Source organism: Lissotriton helveticus, chromosome 7, assembly GCF_964261635.1.
Source record: "Lissotriton helveticus chromosome 7, aLisHel1.1, whole genome shotgun sequence".
NCBI classification, from domain to species: domain Eukaryota; kingdom Metazoa; phylum Chordata; class Amphibia; order Caudata; family Salamandridae; genus Lissotriton; species Lissotriton helveticus.
This window is the reverse complement of record NC_136068.1, coordinates 1,898,812,300-1,898,839,665: the sequence shown is the minus strand read 5'-3', so window position 1 is coordinate 1,898,839,665 and position 27,366 is coordinate 1,898,812,300. Positions and strand designations below refer to the sequence as shown.

The following is a 27,366-nucleotide window of genomic DNA, read 5'->3' as shown; positions in this document are numbered from 1 at the left end:
AGACCCTAGTACAGTGCACCATGTGTGCCCAGGGCTTGTAAATCAAATGCTGCTGGTGGGCTTGCAGCACTGGTTGTGCCACCCACAGAATCAGCTTGTAAAGTGTGTCTCAGGCCTGTCATGGCAAGGCCTGTGTGCAGTCTGTGACTGTGGAGGGATCTCTAAAGAGCCGGAGGGACACGGTGACAGTGGCTTGAGCGTGACCGAGCCTCTGGGGACACGTGATCATCAGACACGGGGTCCGTTTTTAATGGATGGTTGCTGGTACGCTTGACCTTAGCAACCACAAGGTATTTGGAGTGTGAAGATTTACATTTGAGAAACCCCTTGATTGCCCTGATGAAGTGGCTGGAATGTTGAGAAACGAAACATGTTGGCACGGCATTTAAGTAAATATGGTACATAATTAACCATTTTTAACCGGGAGGTTTGCAGCCGTGGAATAAAAATTGGAAAGCTAGCAAACCTTACCAATTTTCACATTTCTATTCACCTATGGACCTAATACATAGGTCCGTATTCTTTCGGGTTATAGCTGTTTGGGTGTGGTGATAAGCACACACATGAGTTATTGTTCACTATTAGCACACCCGGTTTGGTTCTTTATCCAGCCTTTTAACACTGAGCTTCTTTGCTCGTTTCTTCTTCACACTTCATAACAGAGAGAGAGTGACCGATGATGAGAAGTGGGTACACTGGTGATTGTTAGGCAGGAACCCCCTCGGGTGTTGTTACCGTGAGGCACTCTCTCTCCACTCACATTTTCATTGGTGAGGTTTTTGGCCTGTTACAGCGCATTACTTTTTATAAGTAAATACACCTTGACCTAGAGGAGTAGTGTTTAGTTTACACACCCACGGGGTCTCCACTTATTATATATAGAAGGCCCAGGGAGGTCATGTAGGTAGGTGTTTGATCTGGTAAGGCTCCATATTGTAGTGCGCAGTCTGTGACTGCCATGTCAACTTGGCAAGTGCACCCACTTGCCAGTCCCTAAACCTTCCCTTTGCTTCTTATCAGACAACCCTATGGTAGGCCCAAGGGCAGGGTGCATTGTAAGCATAAAGTAGGACATGCCCTTGTGTGTGTAGCGTGTCCTAATAGTGAATTACAGCCATTTTCGTTTTTCACTATTGCAAGGCAGTTACAATCCAGTAACAAAATACTCACCATCTAGTAAACAACTTACACTCTGGAAGAGGCAGTGAACTTTCCAGTTATCTACGGTCCTATTTTTTTAATAAATCATCATCACAGAGTGTAAAACAGAGTTATTTGCTTGTAGAACAATCTGACATATCAAACAAACATCTGAGAGAGGAAACCTGTACAAAACAGGTAAAGAGTGATTCCATTTCTGAAGAGTGACATGAGAAAATACATGTGAAATCTCCTCTACATATGGCAACACGTTGGCCAGACCTACAGGCACACACATTATGCAGTTCGTCTGCCCAACTGGTGTCAACAAAAACTAGACTGTGGCGCAAACCTCTTTCTGAGGACAAGACCATCACCCAGAAGTCCACGACACACAAACATGAATCTCCAAAACTTACATTAAAAAAAGGGACAGAGGAAAGTCTGCCACTTTTCACTGCAGTTTGTAGAAAACCTGGAGCACAGAGCATCTAAGAAAAAAATGTGTACATACTATACAAGTTTTAAGTTAAATGTTGCAATCAATTACATCTATAGCTAAGTTTCTAACAGGTTTGGGTCTCATCTGCAAACAACTCAAATTTTCAAAGCTAAGCAATGTATTCAGCATTTTACTGGCACACAACCAATACCCGGCTATTCCCACCTCTCGAAGATCAGTTAGCACAGTGCAGTACATGTTGCATTTGGGTTTCTTCCCCCAATTAAGCCTCAGCCAAAACGTGGCTCATTATACACTATTTCTGAGAAAGTCGAAGAACAGTTTCATCCAGAATGTGTTGGACTGAAACTAATCAGATTTCATCCTGAACTGAAGAAAGAAAATGTGGCCAGCATTCACCATTTAGTACAGTAATTCCTAGAAAAATCGCATCTTTTTTTTATTTTTGCTCAACGTCTCAAAGAAAAGTTCGTTAATAAGTCCTGCCCTGCTTAAAGTCCGCTTCAAGTTGTGGTACCCAGCCAGCTGGGCTAGCAATTCCTAAGGGTTTAAGAGTCCAGTGTTTTAGGGCTGGGTCAGTAGCAGCCGTCCTTCCAGGAGTCGTCTGTAGGAGCACCAGAAGTTCTTGACGAGGAAGGAGGCCTTTTGGAGGGCTGAGAGACCCTGCTCTTGGGTGTCGTTGCACCTGCACCAGCCAATGTTCGAGTCCACAGAGGGGAGCCTTTCGCCCCAGCTGCAGCCCCGGTTGCTCTGGGTGGATGACTGCTGGGTAAACTGTGATTTAGGCTGGGTGGCGCCTGCACTTTCCTGACTGTGCCGGCCGGACTGCCATAACCGGAAGATTTCAATGGCTGCCTGGTGCTCAAGAGAGCACTGGTGCTGGACGGCCCCTTCATGGGCTGTCGGGGCATCAGATGGGGCTGGACTGCCGTGGCGGGATATCGCAGCTTGTTGTGGGTGATGCCTGTTGCTGGCTGCTGCATCCTTGTTAACTGGCTGCTTGGCACCTGCAGGTCAGACTCCAGACTTTGGCTGTTCCGCACAGCATCAATAGAACGTAGGCTTGTCCTCGTTAAGTTTGGTAAACTGTGCCGCAACTCCTCTTCCCTGCTGGTAAACTTCATCCTGTCCTGGGCAGGGTTCTGCGCAGTTCTCCGTGGTGGCCTAATGCGGGAGGCGGGGCCTTTCCCAAAGTCTCCCGTTGAGGAGGGAGACTGACACCGTGGTGAGATGAGGGGAGAAGGGGAGTATCTATGACTGCTACGAAAGGACAGAGAGCAGTCATAGTCATCTTCGTCTTCTAGACTGTGCGTGTCGAACTCCTGGTCACTGTAGGTGCCTCTCCGCAAAGAATTCATGGAAGCACTAGAGCTGCGACGGGACACGGAGGCCGAACTCGATGCATAGTCTTGGCGGAGACTTTCTTCCTGTAGGCGCGCCATGACCTGCACGTCGGTCAAGTCCTGTAGCTTGTATCCCATGGAGATGGAGTCATCGGAGGTACTGAGCTCGCTGTCGACAGACGACTGGGAGCTCATCGTTGAGTGGATGCTTAAGTACCCTGAGCTGCCACAGGTTAGTAGTGATTTGTTAGTTGATTTGAGGTAGCCGGGTGAATTTAGTGCATTGCTACAGGTGCTTACCTCTGCATTCGGTTGAGGAGCACTCGGTGATGGCAAAGGACTGCAATACAGGCTTTTCCACCTACTCGCTTGGTCAATTCTGCTGATCAGGTTACGACATGCTGTGTCTGTCTCTGGTGTGGTAAATAAATAATTAAATACCAGATCTATTTTTCAGGATATACAATAACAGATAGCTCAATAAATAAGAGTCAAGATTCGAGGTAGCTGAAGTTTGCAGGTTTTAATACAGCATAAAGGACAGGAACAGGACAACCTGCACGGGAATAGGATGGCAGGGCCCGGCAGCTGCCGGGGCAGGATCTGGGATGAGCGCGCTAACTTTAATAACAGTGCACAACATATATATACTAAAACAATTGCATTACAGTTAATACAGTAGGCGTAGCAGTGGGCGGGGCTCGTAGCAGTCGCGAAAGATAAGGCAGAAGTGGGTGTAACAAGAGGCGTGTACATAGACATGTGATGTAAACGTAACAGAATATGTCATAAATGGGGCGGAAACATGGAGGGGGCTACCTAAGGAGCCGGGACCTCTGACCTAGTGGTGCGCGCAAGCTGGCAATGACGTGTTACCAGGAGGAGCTGGGGGCTATGACTTCTGCGCTAGAAGAAGAGACTGAAGTCTGGAGAGTCAGAGCGACATGTACCTAAACACTATCTAGTATCTGATGTTTAGAGAACATATTGATAGAATCCAAAAGTTATCAGGGTAAAGGCTAACAGACTCTAAGACTGGTGCATGCATTATTCTACATGTAGTGCGTGTCGAGGAATATTAAATGACCATTAATACAGTATTTCTCTTACATGGAGACGTAAAGGCTAGACCATGACGGAAACTATTGATGCGATTCAGTAGCTTAGGAATGCAGAGAAGGAGAGCTGGACTGATAACTAGAATCATAACATACTCTTGGCAGACTGGCAGGCAGAGTCAGGCCGAGCCGGGCACTGTGAGGCATGAAGTAAGTGAAGGGTCAGGGATACAGGTGGGGGCTGTATCGCTCCTCGGAGAGGGTTCAGGAGACAGGAGCTGAATCTGGTGTCCGGGCCCTTTTGAGGCCTAGAAACGGGGACTTTTACTGAATTAACGTGCACACTGTGAAACGTGGCAACATAACTTTACATAGGCCTAATACTCGTAGCTTTCACGAGAACTGGAAACTGGCATACTAAAGATGGACACAACTGTAATTGCGTCTTTAATCGATAATAAGGGAATGCATATGCATATTAATCATGCACATATAACATAAGATGGGGAACACGTAGGGACACAGAACACGGCAAAATTTACTTTTCCACATTCCCTCCTTGTCACTACGTTTCCATCAGGAAACATCTATATTCATGATACCATCTATCTTTTCATACAGCATCATTTGCTCGTCTCGAATTGTCTTGGAACGGGACTTAGGACTAGGACTTGGAATACAGGATGTAGCACAAATGCCGCAAATCGCAGGGCCACATTGTAAACAGAGGCAGCAACTGAATATGATCGCTACTGCAATACCTAGAAATGACAATACTTTCCATCCCCAGGCAGAAATTATACTCCAAAACCAACCGGACCATGTCCAGGTGCCTGGATTCTGGTGTAACTGATGGGCAATTTTATGAAGTCTGGTTATAGCTGAATAAACAGACGGCGCGTTATTAGGAATGAAAATGCAGCAACTAGATCCGATGACTCTACATGCTCCTCCTCTATCGGCCAGTATGACGTCAAGAACGAGACGATTTTGGAGCACGACAAATCTCATAGCAGATTGCTCTTCGGTTAAGTTACCTAGAGCAGAAGTAGTCTCATTCACTACTGCTTCAAGGGTTCTGGTTAACCTACGGATTAGCTTACTATTCTGGACAGGGCCTATAAAGAAGAAGAAACCTTTATTGAAATCTTGATATTGTTCTAGAGCAGTTTCAGTTTGATCGACAATCGGGGACTCGATCTCCCTTCTATGTCTAATGTGTACTAGATGTGTGTTTCTATGATAATCGGATGGGGCTAGAAAAACTGGTGGCAGTAGGAAGGCAATGTAACAGGTTCCATCCCAATCGAGGGGCAGACGAACATATGCGGTCTGACCACAAACAAAATATGAATGACGTGAGGCTTTGAAAATAGATTTCCCACTGTCACTATACTCGACAATAGTAGTACAATCACTATGTCCTACATGTGCGGAACCATTCTTTCGGACACATAATTCGCCTTTGACTGGTAGTACTGAAATAGCAGGTAAATCTGGAGTGGTATCAGACTGAACATTCAGGACCATAAAATTCGATGAATAATTACCTAAGTTATAAACTTCATTTTCTAGATCTAACCCTTTTCTGTGGGTGAGACCTTGCTTGTCTGGAAAACATGTACTATTCAAAAGGGACATATCTGTTGAGGATGACGTTAACATGGACAATGCTCCACACGAACCATTATGTGAGAATGGATAAGGAAAGAGTGGCAGAACTCCCTTCGGTGTCTGGAAAGGGGGGAGTCGACCACACACCCAACAATTAGTGGCATTGCTGGTCTGGTGTGAATAGTGTAACATTCTGATGAACGTGTTATTTCTCATAGCAAGACGATAGGATAGCTCGTGAGGAGGCAGATCACTAAATGTGTGCTCTACTGTAGCATTAGAAAACTTATTTACATGAGAAATTGGAAAACATAAATAAAATGCATAACTTGTGCAGGTAACCATCAAACTCAGAAACAATATAAAACTTAGAAAAACGATACATCGGATTGAGTTTTGACTAACTCTCTCACTATGGGGGTCTATCTCATACATGTCAGATACCTGTCTAACCGTTTCACCCGAGGGGGACTTAGACAATTAAACTGGCTGACTTATTTTACTAGACCGGAGTTTCTGTTTATACTCCTGCTGCGGAGTTTTCTCTAACAGGGAGGGCTTTGAGTCAAAGTCAATAGCGGGACAGTCCTTGAGAATAGGGCAATTTTTAGACTCGGAAGTGTTAGACCTGTCTGGATTTTTTTGCGCAGTCCCTCCTCATTATTATTTATTTTGTCCCCTTTTTGCCCCTCATACCCTTACTATTTTTCTGTCTACTATTTTTTTTAGGTGTTGGTCAAGGGGATAGGTGTTCTTTTTCCCCCCATAGTCTTTTTACCTCAAGCCCTGAGGCCTGTTCTGACAGGAAAGTTGGCACCACCTAAAATGGTGGCCACCAACTGCCCTAACTGTCACACACAGAACTTGGCCATAGCCTAACATAGGGCATTCCAGAACCTTCTGGTCCATGCTGGACCATTGAAGGGCAGCCTATAAAAGGCGGAATGCGGGGCAGCCATTTTGTCTGTCAGTGAGGAGCAGCTAGAGTGAAGGCTGAGGTCTAGTGGGGGTAGGATTCTGAAGGGTGGTTCCCTCTACAAGAGTAGCCCTCTGTCAAGGCTTTCCCCCTCCTTGGTCCTGTTGTCCTAGCCAAGTTAGCTCATCCTGCTGATCCTGGGCAGATAGATCAAGGGGTTAACTTTAGTAGTCCTGGGAGCTGAGCTGAGAGTTCCCCGTGCCCCTAGTCTGCCCAGTAAGGAGGAATAGGGGGTTGGTGCTGAGAGAGTACAACCTGGCTTTATTCTGAAGGAGCCCCCCCCCTTTCCCCTCCTCTTCGTTCTGGTGAAGGAAGGGAATTCATTCATTAAACAACTGTTAGCATCCCCTACCAGTGACTGGTCCTGTGGTGTGTGGCCATCCCCTCTGCCAGCTGAGACGAAGGTGTGAGGTGAACTGTGACCGGGTTTTCATCGATCGCGCTCTGGGCCAACACCCCCCGGGATCCACTGAGCCTGGGAAGCTTAGAGGGACTTCCCTTTGTGAGCGGGACCCCAGGGGCATTGATCGCGCTGGAGACGCGTCGCCTGTCCTGAAAGGAACAGGAGGAGTTACTGCGCACGCCCCGTCTGTGAGGATATCCCCGGAAGGAGGGGCCGTGAAGTGAGCAGGCCCCAGCGAGCAGCGTCTCTCCTCGGAGCAGGTTCAGTGGGAGGCGGCCTCGGCGAGAGCGCTCCCGCGCATGCGCACCGGAGGAGTGTTTCCTTCGCGCTGAGCTGAGGGAAGGCGCCGGAGGGTGCCTCAGATCGCCGCCTGTCAGGTCGCTTCCTCCTGCTTGGGCGCCGTGTGGAAGAGTCGGCCTGAGCAGGGAGGGAGAGCGAGTAGGCCTGGCAGCGGGGAAGAGGGTTGAGATCTGCCCAGAGGGAATTTCCAGCGCGGAGGTAGCGCGGAGGTAGCAGGCCCACGTTAAGGAGTCACCTGAGGCGTGGGAGCCTCTCTAGCCTTGCTTTTCCCCCCAGCCCCTCGCGCCAGAGCGTTCATGTCCCCTGAAACCGAACTACCTGCGCATCTACCTGATAAACAAGTAAGGAGGAGTCTGAAAGGGGGAGAGCGACGCTGGTGAATAACTTAACAAAAATCTTCCCATTCAACTACTTTTGGGACTTAACTAAATGCTGATGTAAGAGAATCTAAAACAATAGTATCAAAGGAGGTTTGGTAGAAGAACTGTACTGTTGTCCATGCAAAGGGGTGTTGCTCTGATCTAATTTAAGTGCTGCTTTTGCCAATCTTTAAAGCAATGCTGTGTTAAGAGATAGTATAAGGTACGCAGAGTACAGTAAATGTATAGCTAACTATCAGGAAATCTAGTGATGTGATGTGGACTTTTAAGGTCAGTCATTCTACTTAAAACGAATGCTAATATTGTGATGATACCTGCTTTGGTTTACAGAGAGTAGTAGTTCTCTCCCAAGACTCAAGTAGATTAATAGTTAGCCTGATCGTTTCTAAGGTACAATTTCCCTAAATGCAAAAGTGTGATAAGAAATCAGAAATACAGTGACTGCTAGTAATTTAAAAAGTGATAATCTGCTAGTAACGTACAAAGAGTAATTGCTGACCCGGAAAGTGATTTGAAATGTTTTGAACTATTGATATGTGAGCTACTAATACTTGACAACAAAGAGAATATTATTTTTATATAAAGCAGAACGTATTTTCACATAATTTTGGTGTAGTGTTTTCTTTTTGAGTGCTATTGCGTGGTTCTACTTTAGGGTGGTCTGCAACCTTAACACTGTGCCTCTGAAATGCATGTCTTGCCCTAGGCCAGGCTACCCAGTTCCAACATTTGGTGCCTAGCGGTGGGATTACTGACTTGGTTGCAGCTACTCACTAGTAATTCAACGCAATACACTAAACCTACACCAGGAGTTTTCTCCTTGCGGCCCTCCTAATTTACATTTTTGTTTTTTCTAAATTTATTTCTGGTGGTGGGTGGAGGTTAACCTCAGGTCACTTCGTGGTTTTCTCCTGTGAGTAATTTTATTCCATGGCAAAGATGGAGTTGAATTTTAAGGAGTTGGAAGCCAATACTGTGGCCCAACTGAGAGATTGGTGTCAGCATCAAGGGGTATTTTTTAATAAAGGTGCCAAGAAAGGAGAGTTGCTGACAAGCATAAGGGCATGGGTGGAAGCTCATTTAAGGTAGGAACCAGAAACTGAAGAGGGTGACGGGGACACTGTCACTGAGGCTGCATTGTTGAACCAAGTGGGGAGTGGGAATCTTCTGACAGGTCCCAGGATACCTTCAAGGGCAAGCAGCAGCGTCTCAGACAGGGGTTTAACCGAAGCCGAGCTAGAAGATAGGAGGGAGGAGAGGAGAATGAAGCTGGAATTAGCTAGGATGGAGATGCAAAGGGAGGAAAGGAGGTTAGCTCATGAGCGAACCCTCAAGGAGATGGACCTACAGGTCCTAATACAAAGACCTCCCACTCCAGACAATGGTGGCAGCGAAAAGAAAGTAGACACCAGGGAGTCTAGACCCTACCTACCCAAAGATGTCATTGCTAGTTACACCCCAGGTGATGACATTGCCAAATGGTTGGCCGCTTATGAGGTTTCTTTAAGGGCTCACGGGATCCTGGAAACTCATTGGGGGGGTGGGCTGTATAAATACATGCCACCTGCTGGCAGAGACACCTTGTTGGCTCTGGAGCAGGATGAGCAAACCCACTACCCTGTCATGAAGGTGGCACTGGTGAAAAAGTTTGGACTTACCCCTGAACGGTACCGACAAAAATTCAGGGGAAGTCACAAAATGAGTAACCAGAATTGGGTAGACTTTCTAGACTACGCCAAGAAAGCTTTAGAGGGTTGGGTCAAGGGCAGCGAGGTAAAAGATTATGAGGGGCTGTACAATCTATTTTTGAAAGAACACCTCCTCGAGAAATGCTTTCCCGAGTTGCGCCAACACCTGGTGGACAGCAAGCTGACCGATCCCCGGAAGCTTGCAGAGGAGGCGGACACTTGGGCAAGTACCCGGGTGTCCTCCAAGGGGACTGGAGGGGATTCTCAAAAAGCCGGACAGGGCGCCCCCCAGAAGAAAGAGGGAGGAGATAAAAAGAAGGAGTTCTCCAAAGGTCCCCAAAATAATTTCCAAGGTAAGGGAGCAGGTTTCACCCCGAGGGCAAACCCGCCCAGAAACCCTAATCCTGGCCAGAGCCAGCAGCCAAGGGTTCTCCACTGTTTTGAATGCGGTGGTGTTGGACATTATAAAGGAGATGTCAAATGCCCAAAGAGACCACCCCCTCCCACCGGAGGAAAGTCACCGGGAGTAGCTAGTGTAGCGCTCGGGGAGGAGTTGCCCTTAGATAAGGGGGGTGAGTGGGCGGGTGTCACCTTAGTGTCCCTGGGAGAGCGGGAGATGGTACCAAAGATCCAGGTGCCCCCAAATACTACAAAGTATGGGCAATGGGTTACCATCAATGGCCAAAGAGGGGAGGCTCTGAGAGACACAGGAGCCAGTATGACTATGGTAAGAAGTCAACTGGTGTCTCCAGAGCAGGTTGTTCCTAATGTACTCCACCCCGCCGCGATGGCTGACGGCAGAATGGGCCACTATCCAGTGGCTGAGGTTCCCTTTGAGTGGGAAGGGGTTGCAGGTTCACTTCGAGTTGCCGTAAGCCCTGCCATGCCAGTTGATTGTCTGTTGGGGAATGACATGGAGCACAACACTTGGAGAGAGGTGGAATACCGGACGCATTCTGCGATGCTGGGTACACCTGACTGGGCCTGTGTAAGCACACGGTCTGCGACTGCCCGGAGAGGGAGTTCGCCTGGGTTGGAGCCTGGAACAATGGCCCAACCCGCTGCCAAAAAGGGTCAGAAACGGAGACAGGGACAGCCTGCTTCGGCTTCCACGCCCCATGTGACAGATCGGCCACCTGCAGTGGTAGGCCAGGAGTCCGTGGAGGGGGAAGTAGACTCTCTGGAGGATTTACCCTTCCCTGCTGAATGGCATGTGGAGGGAGGTCCTACCAGAGAGGAATTCTGTAAGGGGCAGAGGGAGTGCCCTACCCTTGAGGGACTGAGGCGTCAGGCTGAAGCCCAGGCAGCAGGTGATGCTACGGGACACCACCATATTTACTGGGAGGATGGCCTCCTCTACAGTGAACCCAAGATACCTCTACCTGGCTCATCAAGAGCCTTGGTGGTCCCGCAGCAATACCGAGCCTTTCTGCTGGAATTGGCTCATGCGATACCACTGGCAGGACACTTAGGCCAGGACAAGACCTTTGCACGGCTTGTTCTCCACTTTTACTGGCCTCAGATGAAAGCGGCGTCCAACACATACTGTAGGACATGTGTATCCTGCCAGGCCAGTGGGAAGACAGGGGTGAAGCTAAAGGCTCCCCTGGAACCACTTCCTGTCGTTAGCACCCCCTTTGAAAGGGTGGGCATCGACATTGTAGGGCCATTGGATCCACCAACCACAGCTGGACACAGGTTCATCCTGGTTCTGGTGGATCATGCCACACGGTACCCAGAGGCCATCCCTCTGAGGACTGTTACTGCACCTGTGGTAGCTAGGGCCCTGATGGGAATCTTCACTAGGGTAGGATTCCCGAAGGAGGTTGTGTCTGACAGGGGGACTAACTTCCTGTCCGCTTACATGCGGACCATGTGGAAGGAGTGTGGGGTGACCTACCGGTTCACCACTCCTTATCACCCCCAGTCCAATGGACTGGTTGAGAGGTTCAATAAGACCCTGAAGGGCATGATAAGAAGTCTGCCAGAGAGTTTACGGAGGAAGTGGGACATCCTCCTACCTTGCTTACTGTTCTCCTACAGAGAGGTGCCGCAGAAAGGAGTGGGCTTCAGCCCGTTCGAATTGTTGTATGGGCACCCAGTGCGTGGGCCTCTCAGCCTGGTGAAGGAAGGATGGGAGAAGTCTCCCAGAAAACCTCCCCAGGATGTGGTGAGCTACATGTTGGCCTTCAGAAGCCAGATGGCCAAGTTGTGGAAGCAGGCTGCTGACAACTTGGAGGCCAGTCAGGCAGTCATGAAGGAATGGTATGACCAAAATGCTCACCCAGTGGAGTTGGAGCCTGGCCAGAAAGTCTGGGTGATGGAACCTGGAGAGCTAAGTGCCCTTCAGGATCGTTGGACAGGCCCATTTGAGGTGTTGGAGAAAAAGGGTAAGGCCACTTACTTGGTGGATCTTAAGACCCCGCGGCAGCCCCTACGGGTGCTGCATGCCAATCGCCTCAAACCCCACCATGAGAGGCCAGAGGTCATCCTGATGTTGGTGACTGATGGTGCTGAGGAAGCAGAAAGCGAGCCTCTCCCAGACCTCTTTTCATGTCAAGAGAAGGATGGGTCGGTCGAGGGAGTGATTCTCTCCCCGTCTCTCACTCCTGAGCAACGAGAGGATTGCCGACAGGTGTTGGGGCAGTACTCTTCACTGTTTTCCCTTGTCCCGGGGAGAACCCACCTGTGTACCCATGATGTGGACACAGGAGACAGCCCCCCCCAGTGAAATCCAAGACCTATAGGCTGTCGGACAAGGTGAAGGCTAGCATCCATGGCGAAGTTGCCAAGATGTTGGAGCTAGGAGTGATAGAACCGTCCAGCAGCCCTTGGTCCAGTCCGGTGGTGCTAGTCCCAAAAGCCGCCCCACCGGGCACCACACCAGAACTGAGGTTCTGTGTGGATTACCGAGGACTGAACTCAGTTACCAAAACTGATGCTCATCCAATCCCCAGGGCGGATGAGTTAATTGACCGGCTAGGAGCTGCCCAATACCTCAGTACCTTTGACCTCACTTCAGGGTACTGGCAGATCTCCTTGACAGATGGAGCAAGGGAAAGGTCAGCCTTTTCCACGCCCGAGGGACACTTCCAGTTCTGTGTGATGCCCTTTGGTCTCAAGAACGCTCCTGCCACATTTCAGCGACTGGTGAACCAGGTCCTCTCTGGAATGGAGGGATTCTCGGCTGCTTACCTGGATGACATTGCTGTCTTCAGTAGCAGTTGGGAGGACCACTTGCAACATTTGCAAGCAGTTCTCCAGGCGCTGAAACAAGCTGGATTGACCATCAAAGCCAGCAAATGCCAGATTGGGCAGGGGTCGGTTGTGTACCTTGGACACTTGGTGGGTAGGGGGTCAGTGCAGCCCCTGCAGGCAAAAATTGAGGCAATCATGGCCTGGGAACCCCCCAAGACACAAACTGAGGTCCGGGCTTTTCTGGGCCTCACAGGTTACTACCGTCGCTTTGTGAAGGGGTATGGCACTATTGTAGCGCCCCTCACAGAGCTCACCTCTAGGAAACAACCTCGACGGGTAGTTTGGACAAAGGCTTGTCAGCAAGCCTTTGAAAAGTTGAAGCAGGCAATGTGCGAGGCACCGGTCCTGAAGGCTCCCGATTTCTCCAAGGAGTTTATTGTGCAAACAGATGCATCCGAACATGGCATTGGGGCAGTGTTATCGCAACTAAATGAAGAGGGCCTGGATCAGCCTGTAGTCTTCCTATCCAGGAGACTGCTTCCCCGGGAACAGAAGTGGAGTGCAATTGAGAGGGAAGCTTTTGCGGTGGTGTGGGCTCTGAAGAAGCTGCGGCCATACCTCTTTGGCTCGCACTTCCTGGTTCAGACTGACCACCGCCCCCTTCGTTGGCTGATGCAAATGAAGGGGGAAAATCCCAAGCTGTTGAGGTGGTCTATCTCCCTACAGGGAATGGACTTCCGGGTGGAACATCGGCCTGGAGTGGACCACGCCAATGCAGACGGTCTCTCCAGGTATTTCCGCCTTAGTGAAGAGGACTCCCAAGGGGTTGGGTAGTTCTCCCCACTTTCAGCTGGGGGGGACGCGTGTTAGACCTGTCTGGATTTTTTTGCGCAGTCCCTCCTCATTATTATTTATTTTGTCCCCTTTTTGCCCCTCATACCCTTACTATTTTTCTGTCTACTATTTTTTTTAGGTGTTGGTCAAGGGGATAGGTGTTCTTTTTCCCCCCATAGTCTTTTTACCTCAAGCCCTGAGGCCTGTTCTGACAGGAAAGTTGGCACCACCTAAAATGGTGGCCACCAACTGCCCTAACTGTCACACACAGAACTTGGCCATAGCCTAACATAGGGCATTCCAGAACCTTCTGGTCCATGCTGGACCATTGAAGGGCAGCCTATAAAAGGCGGAATGCGGGGCAGCCATTTTGTCTGTCAGTGAGGAGCAGCTAGAGTGAAGGCTGAGGTCTAGTGGGGGTAGGATTCTGAAGGGTGGTTCCCTCTACAAGAGTAGCCCTCTGTCAAGGCTTTCCCCCTCCTTGGTCCTGTTGTCCTAGCCAAGTTAGCTCATCCTGCTGATCCTGGGCAGATAGATCAAGGGGTTAACTTTAGTAGTCCTGGGAGCTGAGCTGAGAGTTCCCCGTGCCCCTAGTCTGCCCAGTAAGGAGGAATAGGGGGTTGGTGCTGAGAGAGTACAACCTGGCTTTATTCTGAAGGAGCCCCCCCCCTTTCCCCTCCTCTTCGTTCTGGTGAAGGAAGGGAATTCATTCATTAAACAACTGTTAGCATCCCCTACCAGTGACTGGTCCTGTGGTGTGTGGCCATCCCCTCTGCCAGCTGAGACGAAGGTGTGAGGTGAACTGTGACCGGGTTTTCATCGATCGCGCTCTGGGCCAACACCCCCCGGGATCCACTGAGCCTGGGAAGCTTAGAGGGACTTCCCTTTGTGAGCGGGACCCCAGGGGCATTGATCGCGCTGGAGACGCGTCGCCTGTCCTGAAAGGAACAGGAGGAGTTACTGCGCACGCCCCGTCTGTGAGGATATCCCCGGAAGGAGGGGCCGTGAAGTGAGCAGGCCCCAGCGAGCAGCGTCTCTCCTCGGAGCAGGTTCAGTGGGAGGCGGCCTCGGCGAGAGCGCTCCCGCGCATGCGCACCGGAGGAGTGTTTCCTTCGCGCTGAGCTGAGGGAAGGCGCCGGAGGGTGCCTCAGATCGCCGCCTGTCAGGTCGCTTCCTCCTGCTTGGGCGCCGTGTGGAAGAGTCGGCCTGAGCAGGGAGGGAGAGCGAGTAGGCCTGGCAGCGGGGAAGAGGGTTGAGATCTGCCCAGAGGGAATTTCCAGCGCGGAGGTAGCGCGGAGGTAGCAGGCCCACGTTAAGGAGTCACCTGAGGCGTGGGAGCCTCTCTAGCCTTGCTTTTCCCCCCAGCCCCTCGCGCCAGAGCGTTCATGTCCCCTGAAACCGAACTACCTGCGCATCTACCTGATAAACAAGTAAGGAGGAGTCTGAAAGGGGGAGAGCGACGCTGGTGAATAACTTAACAAAAATCTTCCCATTCAACTACTTTTGGGACTTAACTAAATGCTGATGTAAGAGAATCTAAAACAATAGTATCAAAGGAGGTTTGGTAGAAGAACTGTACTGTTGTCCATGCAAAGGGGTGTTGCTCTGATCTAATTTAAGTGCTGCTTTTGCCAATCTTTAAAGCAATGCTGTGTTAAGAGATAGTATAAGGTACGCAGAGTACAGTAAATGTATAGCTAACTATCAGGAAATCTAGTGATGTGATGTGGACTTTTAAGGTCAGTCATTCTACTTAAAACGAATGCTAATATTGTGATGATACCTGCTTTGGTTTACAGAGAGTAGTAGTTCTCTCCCAAGACTCAAGTAGATTAATAGTTAGCCTGATCGTTTCTAAGGTACAATTTCCCTAAATGCAAAAGTGTGATAAGAAATCAGAAATACAGTGACTGCTAGTAATTTAAAAAGTGATAATCTGCTAGTAACGTACAAAGAGTAATTGCTGACCCGGAAAGTGATTTGAAATGTTTTGAACTATTGATATGTGAGCTACTAATACTTGACAACAAAGAGAATATTATTTTTATATAAAGCAGAACGTATTTTCACATAATTTTGGTGTAGTGTTTTCTTTTTGAGTGCTATTGCGTGGTTCTACTTTAGGGTGGTCTGCAACCTTAACACTGTGCCTCTGAAATGCATGTCTTGCCCTAGGCCAGGCTACCCAGTTCCAACAGGAAGTGTCTGTAGAAGTGTCATTGAACGTTTTAGTTCTTAGTCCATGAAATTTCTTGACGTGAGACAGGTGCACCCATCCTTTTCTGCCTTCCAACTTCACGGCCGTGCGGGTGGTCAGAAGGACTAACTTCGGCTCCTTCCACTGAGGCTCCAGCGGACTTGAACGATCAAAATTCCTGATTAAGACCAGGGTGCCGGGAAGGACCTCGTGTGGCTTGACTTCAGTATTGTCGGGAAATGCAGCGGCAACCTGTGAACGACAAGAGTGTAGGGCAGACATCAAGGAAGCTAGGTAATCTGTCAGCATATTACTAGAAACATCTGTAATACTTCGGGGTCTAGGTGTACCCCACATGTTCGGGGGGCGGCCGAATACGACCTCATAAGGGGACAGACCTGATCTGGAGTGTGCGACCATGCGCATATAAAACAAGGCGACTGGCAGAGCTACTAGCCAGTCTACACCTTTCTCTTTACAGACTTTGGCAAGACGGATTTTTAATGTCTGGTTATGTCTCTCTACGAGACCTGCTGCTTCAGGATGGCGCACACAATGAAACTTCCACTGGTACCCTAACAGAAGGGACACGTGCTTCATTAACTCAGATGAGAATGGCTGGCCGTTGTCTGAATACACGACCCTAGGGAGTCCATAACGAGGGAAAAATTCACGAACCAGCTGCTTGGCAGTGGTCGCGGCTGTGTAATCTGGGACTGGATATGCCTCTGTCCATCTGGACAAAGCGCATACAACTACAAGGACATACTTGAAACCTCGACATCGCTCCATCTGAATATAATCCATCTGGAGGACTTCAAAAGGGTGGTCAGGGGGTTGGAATCCACCTTGTTCCACCGGGACACTTTTACCTGGATTGAACTGACAACATATCATACAGGTACGGACTTTCTGCTTGGCTGCAGCTCGTAAATGCTTGTTGAACCAAAGGTTCTGGATACTGTCTAACATAGCTTTTTCTCCTAAGTGTGCTGGACTATGTGCGGTATTAATAATGACTTGAACCATTGAGTCGGGGAGAAACCATGTGGCTTTTCCCTTCGTCACCCATCCCTGATCTGTCTGGACCCCTCCTTGTTCGGACCATTTCTTTATTTCTTCAGGAGTAGCATGTGACTGGATATCTATGATATCTTGAGTAGGGTCCTTAACTGTCATACAAGTAGTCTGTTCTAGAGTGGATGTCGGTGTCTTGTTAACTGGTATGTCTGGTGTCTGTGCTGTAAGCTTGGCTGTTCGATCTGCTAGATCATTTCCTTGAGAAATAATGTCTGTGACTTTCGTATGTGCTTTGCACTTCATGATAGCGATAGCTGTCGGTAAATGTATTGCATCTAACAGAGCTTGAATGAGGAGACCATGCTGAATCTTGGTTCCATGTGAAGTCATAAAACCTCTTTCTTGCCAGAGCACTCCAAAATCGTGTACGACTCCGAATGCATAACGTGAATCTGTGTAAATGTTAACTTTCAGGTTCTTGGCACGTATGCAGGCTTGGGTCATAGCAACTAGCTCTGCTGCTTGAGCGGGCAGGGTGTCAATACGATGTGTCTCTATAACGTCAGTGTCAGTAGTCACTGCATACGCGGCTACTAGTTCTCCTGTACTTGTTCTCATACATGAACCATCCACATAAAGTGTCAGGTCGGGATTAGGTAGTGGAATATCTGTCAGATCTTGTCTTGGCTTTGTCATGGTGTTAACAACTTCCACACAGTCATGTGTGGCAGGATTTGAAGTAACTGACGGTAACAGTGTAGCAGGATTCAGAACGTTGCAGCGTCTGATTTCTGTGTGTGGCTGGAATAGTGTCAATTCATAACCTGTTAAACATGCAATTGTCAAGTGCTGAGTCTGTGTTCGGTTTAAAAGAACTTCCACGGAGTGTGGAACTTGTACTGTCAGGGAATGTCCTAACACTATGGAATCACTTTGTCTGATAGCTAGTGCTGTGGCTGCAACTGACTTGAGGCACGCAGGCAGAGCCTGGGCTACTGGATCTAATGTGCTCGAAAAATAAGCACAAGGCTTGTATTGTCCTGCTTGATCTTGTGTGAGAACAGATAATGCTGTACCATCACGTTCTGTGACAAAAAGTGTAAAAGGCTTACTGTAGTTCGGTGTTGCTAGAACAGGAGCTTGGCATAAGGCTTTCTTTAATTCATTAAAAGCAAGTGTATGTTCAGATGTCCAAGGGAGAACAGTCGATACGGCTGCCTCCTGAGTCGTTAACTGTATCAGTGGCTTGGCTAGGAATGCATACTGAGGAATCCATTGTCTGCAGTAAGAAGTGAGGCTGATAAAAGCACGTACCTCCTTCTGGGTCTTGGGCTGAGGAAGACTCGCTATTAACTGGATACGGTCAGGTGTCAACTGCCTACCCCTCTTGGACAGTAAGTGGCCTAAGTAGATCACTTGCTGGACACAGAATTGAAGCTTCGAAGGGGACACCTTGTGCCCCATCTCGGCTAGGAAATACAGAACTGTAAGTGATGCCCGCTCGCAAGCACGTTCAGAACGGGCTGTGATCAGTAGATCATCGACATATTGGAGCAGGGCAGTGTCAGTTGGCATGTGAATATTGTCTAGTTGCCTTTTAAGTGCTTGACTGTGAATACTAGGACTTTCTGTGAAACCTTGAGGAGCTCGTGTGAATTTATAGCTCCTTCCATTTAAACAAAAACCGAAAAGGTACTGGCTGTCTGGATGAATCGGAACACTGAACAATGCATTTTTGAGGTCTATTACAGTAAAAAATGTAGCTTCAGAATCAATGGCTGTCAACAGGGATGAGATATCTGGAACAACTGGGTACTGGGGAATGATACATTTATTGAGTTCTCGAAGGTCAATCACTAATCGATATACTGGGGGTGCATTTGGATCAGTACGTTTCATGACTGGAATGATAGGAGAATTACATACATTGGAGTCAGTTTCTACAACTACTCCTTGAGCCGTGAGCTCGTCAATAATTTTGGATAAGGCTGCTACAGCCTCAGGTGGCAATCTGTACTGTCTGATTCGTGGTAACACTACACCTCGCTTGAGAGTCACACGATGGGGTGTGATTTGCATAAAACCAACATCAGTTGGACCTTGTGCCCATAGATGCTGCGGAACCTTAGACAATCTCGGATCGAAATCTCGTAAAACATAGTGACCCTTGAAGTCACGCAAAAACAAACGTATTCCCTCTGGGGAACAACATATGACTGCACCTAATTCTTTCAATGTCTTAATACCTAACAAATTTTCTGGACATGACTTCGTAAGCAATAGATCAGTAGTTTGGGACAATGGACCTACTTCTAGAGTAACTGGTTTTGATATCTCGTTTACAATAGGCTTTCCTGAAAATCCAAGGGAAACATTTCTAGAGCCTGAGAGCGGGGCCCCTGGAACCTCGTCATGACTGATAGTAGTCCTACTTGCCCCTGTATCAATCAGAAACTTTCTGTCTTTCCCTAATACTTGACTATGAACATAGGGACCCTCTTGATCTACAGGTATCTCGATGAGAGGCAAGCCTACCTCCCTCTCTAGGCTGTTTCATGAGTACGCCTGGTACTCTGGATACTCGGACTGGGCATACTGGTACATCTGCTGTGTAACATGCTGTGTTGCAGCAATAGGCTGCGGTGCTGGAACTGTCTGTTGTGCATTCTGTGGTGGCTGAGAAGTCTGTGAAACTTGCTCTTGTCTAGGCGGACGTGGTCTTTCTTTAGTCTTACCAGTGGCTATATTGTGTTTCAGAACTGCACACTCGTTTATAAAATGACCTGGCTGTTTACAATAATTGCAGGTCCCTTTAACGGGAGCTGCAGGATGACTGGCTTGATTCGGACCCCTCTTCTGACTGTCTTGAGGAACAGATTGTGCAACTAATACTTTCATTTTCGTGTCTTTCATACGTTTCTTCTCGTGTTCTTGCTCTTCTCTGATTCTATTCTGGTGGTACTGGAGCATCTGTAACATCTGGGACGGAGTACTAGCTTGCCATGTACTTTCGACTTTCAAAACTCGATTCTTAACTTGTGGACATGAATTCTCGACTAATTTAGTAACAAAAAGATGAGGGTATGACTCACTACTCGTCTTTAAACCACTGTTTATGATAAAACATTTCTCGAATCTGGAATAGAAATCACTAGTGTCTTCGTCTTGTTTCTGTTTACAGGCTGAGATTGCATCCCAGTCTTCCTTTTTAGTGGCTAATAACCTAGGCAAAACCTGTATCAATAATTCTGGTAATTCTTTACATTTGTCTCCAAGACCGGTACCTGGTACTCGTATCTTATCTTCAGCTTCTAGAGCTGTCCAATCAATCTTTTTCTCTCCCACCTCCCATTCTTTTTCCTTGAGTTTTTCATATATGCCCGCAGGCAACAGGACTTTTAACATTTTAATAATATCTGGATACGTGTATTCTCCCATACGGAGCATGTCTTTTAATTCTCGGTGGAACCCTGCTGGATCTTTGTCGTGACAGGGAATTAACTTCTTCTTTTCTAAGAGTTCCATCTTGGTAACTGGGGTGTAAACAAATACTCGTTACATTTCACCACCCGCTGTCTTAACTGGGTGTACTTCTCGTAACGGATGCTGTCTGTCTATGTAAAACGGTTTACTTTCCGGGGGTGAGACATGAACAAAATGCGGGTTCAGAAACGTTCTATATTTATGGCGCTGTTCTAGAATGACACTAATTAAATCGGTACCTAAACCCCTCCATCTGTACTGGAGTAACTCGTTCAATACATCATGTAACGGGCCTGGATCAGAATGTTGACCCTCATACAATGTAATGAGGTGCTGAATCATATACATACCCACCAGTCGCTGCTCGGCTGGGGGCAGTTTCAGAAACATTTGTGCCACTATTTCGTCTGGAAAAGTGGTAGAATCAGTAGCCCATCGGACTGCTGATCGGGCTAGTTCTTGTTCATGCATAGTACTAAGTTCACTATAACCGATTCGTGATTTCAGAATTTGATCGGTAGCTTGAAATACTTGTTCTAGAGAGCCTTGTTCTGGTGCTGGAAGATGAAAGACTTTCTTGTGTTCTAGGTGTAAATGTCGGTCTGGAAATCTAGATTTACCTACATACGCTATTCTGGCGGGATTCTCGTCGTCTACCTCTTCAGTAGGAGAGTCATTTTCTTTCTCGCTTCCTAGAGCTTCTTTGCGTTGTTCGTGTAACCTTATTATTTCTTTACGTATTTTCTTGTACATACTCTCTATACTATTGAGTGTCTTGTGCTTACCCTCGGCTATATTATCACTCCACCTTGTCAGAATTTTCATTTCGTTCGGATCTTTAGTCGGGGAATCTTGTTCCCTAATTAAACAATTGATCAGAAACTTTAATAACATGAACTGGATCTCAGCTTTCCTGAGAGACATGACTTCACCAATACTTTCTGGATCGTCTCCTGTACGAATGTAACGATACATTCTGTCTAGATCTTCTTTCATATTCGGTAGGGTGACCAAATACTCGGACACCTGCCTTATACGTACGGAATATATAACCATACTATCCACGCCTGGGACTGGATCATAACAGCATTCAGTAAGAGCTCGCCTGATTTCTGCAATGGACTGATATTTGGGCGTGCGCTGTAATGCACGTTCATGTAACTCGACTACCCCTAGACGTCTATTTGGCGGCGGGGTACCAGGAGGACCTCCTCCCGCGGCCCCTGAACTGGAATCGTCGACTGATTCTCTTCGTGCTGGCAAAGTGACTGATGTGGCGGGAATTTGTACTACGGGCTGGACCGGGGGTACCGTAACAGGTGCTGTAACAGGTGCCCCGGTGGCTGGAGGAACATGAATTACATTATTTACAGGAGCTGGCGGAACAGGATTGGCATATTCTGGGACTGTGTCGTCCAAATAGGACGAGAGAAAAATATCAGCTGCGGTCGGTTTGTGACGTAGCTTGGTCGGAACTAAGGGTGGCGGGAAATTACTGGATGCCTCCGGGGTTGCTTTTGGCAAGCCCTCGGCAAGAAGAGGATACATACCCTTAATGAGGGCATTTCTCTGTCTGTCTGACTGTTCGGTTTTAACTCGTTCACCTATTTCGATTAATTCCCTTTCTTGGGCTCTTTCTGAGGATTCTCTACTTAATTCTGACTTTCTGATTTCTTTTTCGGTTCTTTTATGAGATTCTTTGCGCCATAACTCGATGGCATCTTTCTGTGACTGTCTGGCTTTCTTTTTCCATAATGCTTCTTCTACTCGCATGATGCACTCGGCATCCCATGTACCCGATACGGGCCATCTATATTTCTCTTCTAACTGTTTGGTGTACTCCACCCATAAATCTAGATATAATATGGCACTTATGCCATGCTTATGATACATAAAATGACCTGGACTGTCCCTAGGCGGGACAGGAACTGCTTCTTCTAACAGACCTTTTCTAGTTCTTAACTGACGTAACTTGGAGAATAGAGGCATGACTGGGTTGGAGTCTAGACACAATACAATACACAATGAACACGATAATTACTGAAGAACAACACATTCATACCACGACATTGAAATACATGAATGACATTTAAGATAATAGTTCGGACAAAATACTACCTGGAAACAGAAAACAGAATACATGAATTTCTCGAGAACAGAACAGACTAGAACAGAAACTAGATGCACTGCTAAAACAGTACGAAACTTACCGGTCTCATAAAGAGACACGTCAGGACCCGCATCCACCTAAGTGAACACTTCGTGTTGGATCTGTGTACCCAAACCCACGGACCAGAGACAATGCAATTGACCCTGTCTAGATACTACCCCAGCAACGGTACTCACCGGGCAGCAAGAACGGAAGGCCTCGGACCGGACTGGACTGCTACGACGACGGACTACGAACTTTGGACTTCAGTTACGGGTGGGCCTCCGGATACCTCGGACCTTGGACTCTCGGCTTGGGCTCTGGTCGGGACTCGCCGCGTTCCTCCACCGCCTCGTCTGGATGCTGGACCGCAACCTCCGTCTCCTCCGTGGGCCTGAGGGATACTTGAAGCAGAAATATCTGCACGTGCACGGTATGGTTCCGTCACGGCTGCAGAGGGTCAGGGGGCTTGCGTGGCTTCACCGGCGCGTGGGGAAAGGGCAAGTCCCTGTTCGGGCGCCATTATGTGGTAAATAAATAATTAAATACCGGATCTATTTTTCAGGATATACAATAACAGATAGCTCAATAAATAAGAGTCAAGATTCGAGGTAGCTGGAGTTTGCAGGTTTTAATACAGCATAAAGGACAGCAACAGGACAACCTGCACGGGAATAGGATGGCAGGGCCCGGCAGCTGCCGGGGCAGGATCTGGGATGAGCGCGCTAACTTTAATAACAGTGCACAACATATATATAGGCATCATCATATCATTTATTGTTGAAAGTATATATGTATCATAACAGCTAACTGTAACCCGTAATTAGATCGGTTGTGCTTATGGACCTATATTGTCGATCTATGTATAATATTGTATGGATCATAAATCACTAATGTATTGAGGTCCACGGACTTAATTAATATTGTTGTTTGCATATATTTAGACAATATGAACACAAGCTGTTATTATGACTATATGAGCAATAAGCATTTTTGATAATCATAATAATAAGCATATAACCTCACAGTTCTTTTACGTCACGATAGTTTCACATAAATGTTATTAATATATGCACAGACCGGAATTCATGTCTATGCATAACACCCGTTAAAAGATAGAATTACGAGCACTAACATCTTATGCATAGACCAGAATATGAGTCTATGCGGGACACGCATTCAAAGATATGGTTATGAGCACCTATCGAATTATCACAGAGAAATACATTGCGCCGGCAATGTATTCACACCTCTCCAAGATGGCGTTACGATAGTTTCACATAAATGTTATTAATATATGCACAGACCGGAATTCATGTCTTTGCATAACACCCGTTAAAAGATAGAATTACGAGCACTAATATCCAATGCGTAGACCAGAATACGAGTCTATGCGGGACACGCGTTCAAAGATATGGTTATGAGCACACATCGGATTATCACTGAGAAATACATTGCGCCGGCAATGTATTCACACCTCTCCAAGATGGCGGACGAGAATTGTCCATTGATCACCAGACCTCTATGCCGACCCGGATTAAGAAGCCGGTGTTAATATGCCGGGCTTCCGGGTCACAGACGCCGGCTTGAAAATATAGCGGAACGCTCGGCGAGAGGAAGCGAGTAAGCCGCCTTTGGACTCCTTAATATCTGGAGGTAAGCGCCACATACAGAATGGCCATAGTTGTGATTTTAGATAAATGGGAATTCGATAACGTTGTATAGCTAATATCGATCTCTTTTTAAACAGTGGGAATTCATCTTCTCTCCGCAATAATTTGGAGGAAGGATATCATTAAAATATATATACATCCCGGGATCACCACTAAGGATCACCGGCCCACAGTGATTATTCAGAGCTACCGATTTGAAGGTAAGCTCTTGGCAATATATAGATGTAATTCTTGGGGAATAAAAAGGTTTATGGAGACCAGATTAGGTAAATACTGATTTATTTGAATTTTAGCAATGTCATGAGAAAACGAACATAACCCTACTAAGAAGTTTGCCCACGCCGCGTTAGGCTGGGCCGGAAATACAACCAGCTAGAAGGTATGCTTTTTACCTTGATGATATATGTACAATGAGAGGCTTTGAAAAGAGATAGTATCTAGAGTGTTAACTTTTGGTCTAATTTGATTTATTTAGGCATAAAGGTCGCTTATTAATCGTTATCAGGTAAGCCTGAGTAGAGACTTACTCAGCTTCAAATAAATAGAGCAGAACCCGTTTGATTGGGACGTTTGGCATTAAGGTTGCACAAATCCGGCACGACATGGCACGTCAATATTCACCCATTGGTTTGAGGAATACTAGGGTGAGCACTTATGATATCAGTGTAATCATACCTGCACGAGATATTTGATAATCACCATCACGAACTGTGAGGTAGTCCGCTGCTGTACTGGACGTTGAAATGATATATTGATCTACATATGGGAGTGGCATATCCAATCCCACCTCCTGTACCCCTCCATATGCATGTATGGACATCATATGATGTTACCTAAAAGAAATTTGGAACTACACAGTATTGATTTGCGTTTAAATAGCATGACTGAATTGTAAACTGTTTACATACGAGATAGTGTATCTCGCAACTCCAATATATTTTCATGTTGTATTTTTTCCCAGCCCTGAGGAAGTCGTGGGTATCCGCCCAGGCGACGAAACACGTGTTGGCTGGACTGAGGGAAAGACTTTGAAATTAAATGAATTCTATTTTTTGTCACATTGTGCCTTTATGTTGAACTTGGAGATAACTATATAAGCTTGCGTAATATTTTCTGTTGGTGTGATAGGTTTGTTCTTGAAATTCTGATCGTTTGAGTATTGGTGGGTTAGGATGACAACCCATGCCTAAGCACCCAACAACCTATATATGGACTAATTGGAATATATGCCTGTATTCTGTATAGCGCCAATTCCGCCAAAAAAAGTCATCCGTTCACAAATCACAACATATATATACTAAAACAATTGCATTACAGTTAATACAGTAGGCGTAGCAGTGGGCGGGGCTCGTAGCAGTCGCGAAAGATAAGGCAGAAGTGGGTGTAACAAGAGGCGTGTACATAGACATGTGATGTAAACGTAACAGAATATGTCATAAATGGGGCGGAAACATGGAGGGGGCTACCTAAGGAGCCGGGACCTCTGACCTAGTGGTGCGCGCAAGCTGGCAATGACGTGTTACCAGGAGGAGCTGGGGGCTATGACTTCTGCGCTAGAAGAAGAGACTGAAGTCTGGAGAGTCAGAGCGACATGTACCTAAACACTATCTAGTATCTGATGTTTATAGAACATATTGATAGAATCCAAAAGTTATCAGGGTAAAGGCTAACAGACTCTAAGACTGGTGCATGCATTATTCTACATGTAGTGCGTGTCGAGGAATATTAAATGACCATTAATACAGTATTTCTCTTACATGGAGACGTAAAGGCTAGACCATGACGGAAACTATTGATGCGATTCAGTAGCTTAGGAATGCAGAGAAGGAGAGGTGGACTGATAACTAGAATCATAACATACTCTTGTCAGACTGGCAGGCAGAGTCAGGCCGAGCCGGGCACTGTGAGGCATGAAGTAAGTGAAGGGTCAGGGATACAGGTGGGGGCTGTATCGCTCCTCGGAGAGGGTTCAGGAGACAGGAGCTGAATCTGGTGTCCGGGCCCTTTTGAGGCCTAGAAACGGGGACTTTTACTGAATTAACGTGCACACTGTGAAACGTGGCAACATAACTTTACATAGGCCTAATACTCGTAGCTTTCACGAGAACTGGAAACTGGCATACTAAAGATGGACACAACTGTAATTGCGTCTTTAATCGATAATAAGGGAATGCATATGCATATTAATCATGCACATATAACATAAGATGGGGAACACGTAGGGACACAGAACACGGCAAAATTTACTTTTCCACACTGGACTGTGGTGGTCCAGAACCTGCCGGCACCACTGCAACGGAGACTCTGGCTTCTGCTCAGCAGCACACTTCTTGGCGAGACGTAAAGCCAGCAGTCTTCTTCTTCATTGCAGGTCTCCAGCTCCAACAAGTCCACTTCATCCAGGGTTGTGTCTTCTAAATTTGATACTAGCCCTTCATGGCCCTCCGGAATCCTCAGCTCGCTCATCCTAGCCCACTATTCAAAGTCAGTCAAGTAAAACTCCTCCACAAACTCAGAGCTACTGGTCCTCTCCGGACTGGGAGCTCGGACCTTCTTTGCACAGTCGATCGACAGCTCTGTGTTATCGAGCAGCTTGGGGTTGGTCGAGCCCACCTCATACTGCAGTTGTGCATCCACTGTGGTCCGCGGGCAGCCAATGTTCTCCTTCTCGGTTCTATTTCTCGGTTTGCTGTGATGGCCCGGCAGGATCTGCACCTCTCGCTTCTCAAGGATGGTGTTAAGGCTGTTGATGATCTCCATGCCCTGAAGCGGAGAGTTCTGGTTGTCCACGTTGCTGCTGATGTGGCACGGAGGATTTGGCCCAGGGTGGCGGACTTTGCCCCTGCTTCTTAGCTGCTGTTTTTGAATCTCAAGCCTCCGGACCAGCTGCTGCAGTTTTCGGACTTCCTCCAGCTCTGAACCTTCCTGGTCTGCAGCGTCGCTCTCTGCGTTGGGGCTCAGACCGCTGGTCTCCTTAGAGCCCCGCACTATGTCGGTGTCAACCGCGCGGTCTGGCTGGATCACAGGGGAACCTCCCGGCACAAGCATCTTTGCAAGGCTATCTGTTCTCCCTAGGCTAGAATGGCTAGCTAGATTATTACATCTTATAATCCTAACTGACCCAGGGAACATGGTAGAAATTCGAATTTAATATGCCTGAACTTCGAATGATAAAATACATCTTTTAGTAAAGTTGGTTTTAACCTTCTGTGTTTGAAAATACCTCTTTTAGAAAGTAGGTATTTTCTTGCCTGAGTGTCCAGGCCTGCCTCTGTTGGTTGTGTATTCTTTGTCTGGAGTTGTGAGTGACAGGGCTGGGGGATTCCAGGAGACAGGCTGGGGAAGTCCAGTGGTGAATAGAGAGATCTGCATCTAGATGGGAGGGAGGAGTTGCACCTGGGACCTGTAAAGGGCTGGGCCTTCCCTCTACAATGCTGGCTCCACCTC

General features: G+C 47.4%; 1 protein-coding gene across 1 annotated transcript; it reads right to left on the bottom strand.

Annotated features, from left to right (window-relative positions):
* Positions 1 to 2,020: 2,020 nt before the first annotated feature.
* LOC144767838 (SLAIN motif-containing protein-like) lies at positions 2,021 to 26,967 on the bottom strand. Its single transcript, XM_078651203.1, is given in 4 exon segments — positions 2,021 to 3,359; position 24,239; positions 26,177 to 26,247; positions 26,250 to 26,967. Coding segments are annotated over 4 exon segments (1,971 nt in total). The 3' UTR covers positions 2,021 to 2,178.
* Between the last annotated feature and the right edge of the window lie 399 nt (positions 26,968 to 27,366).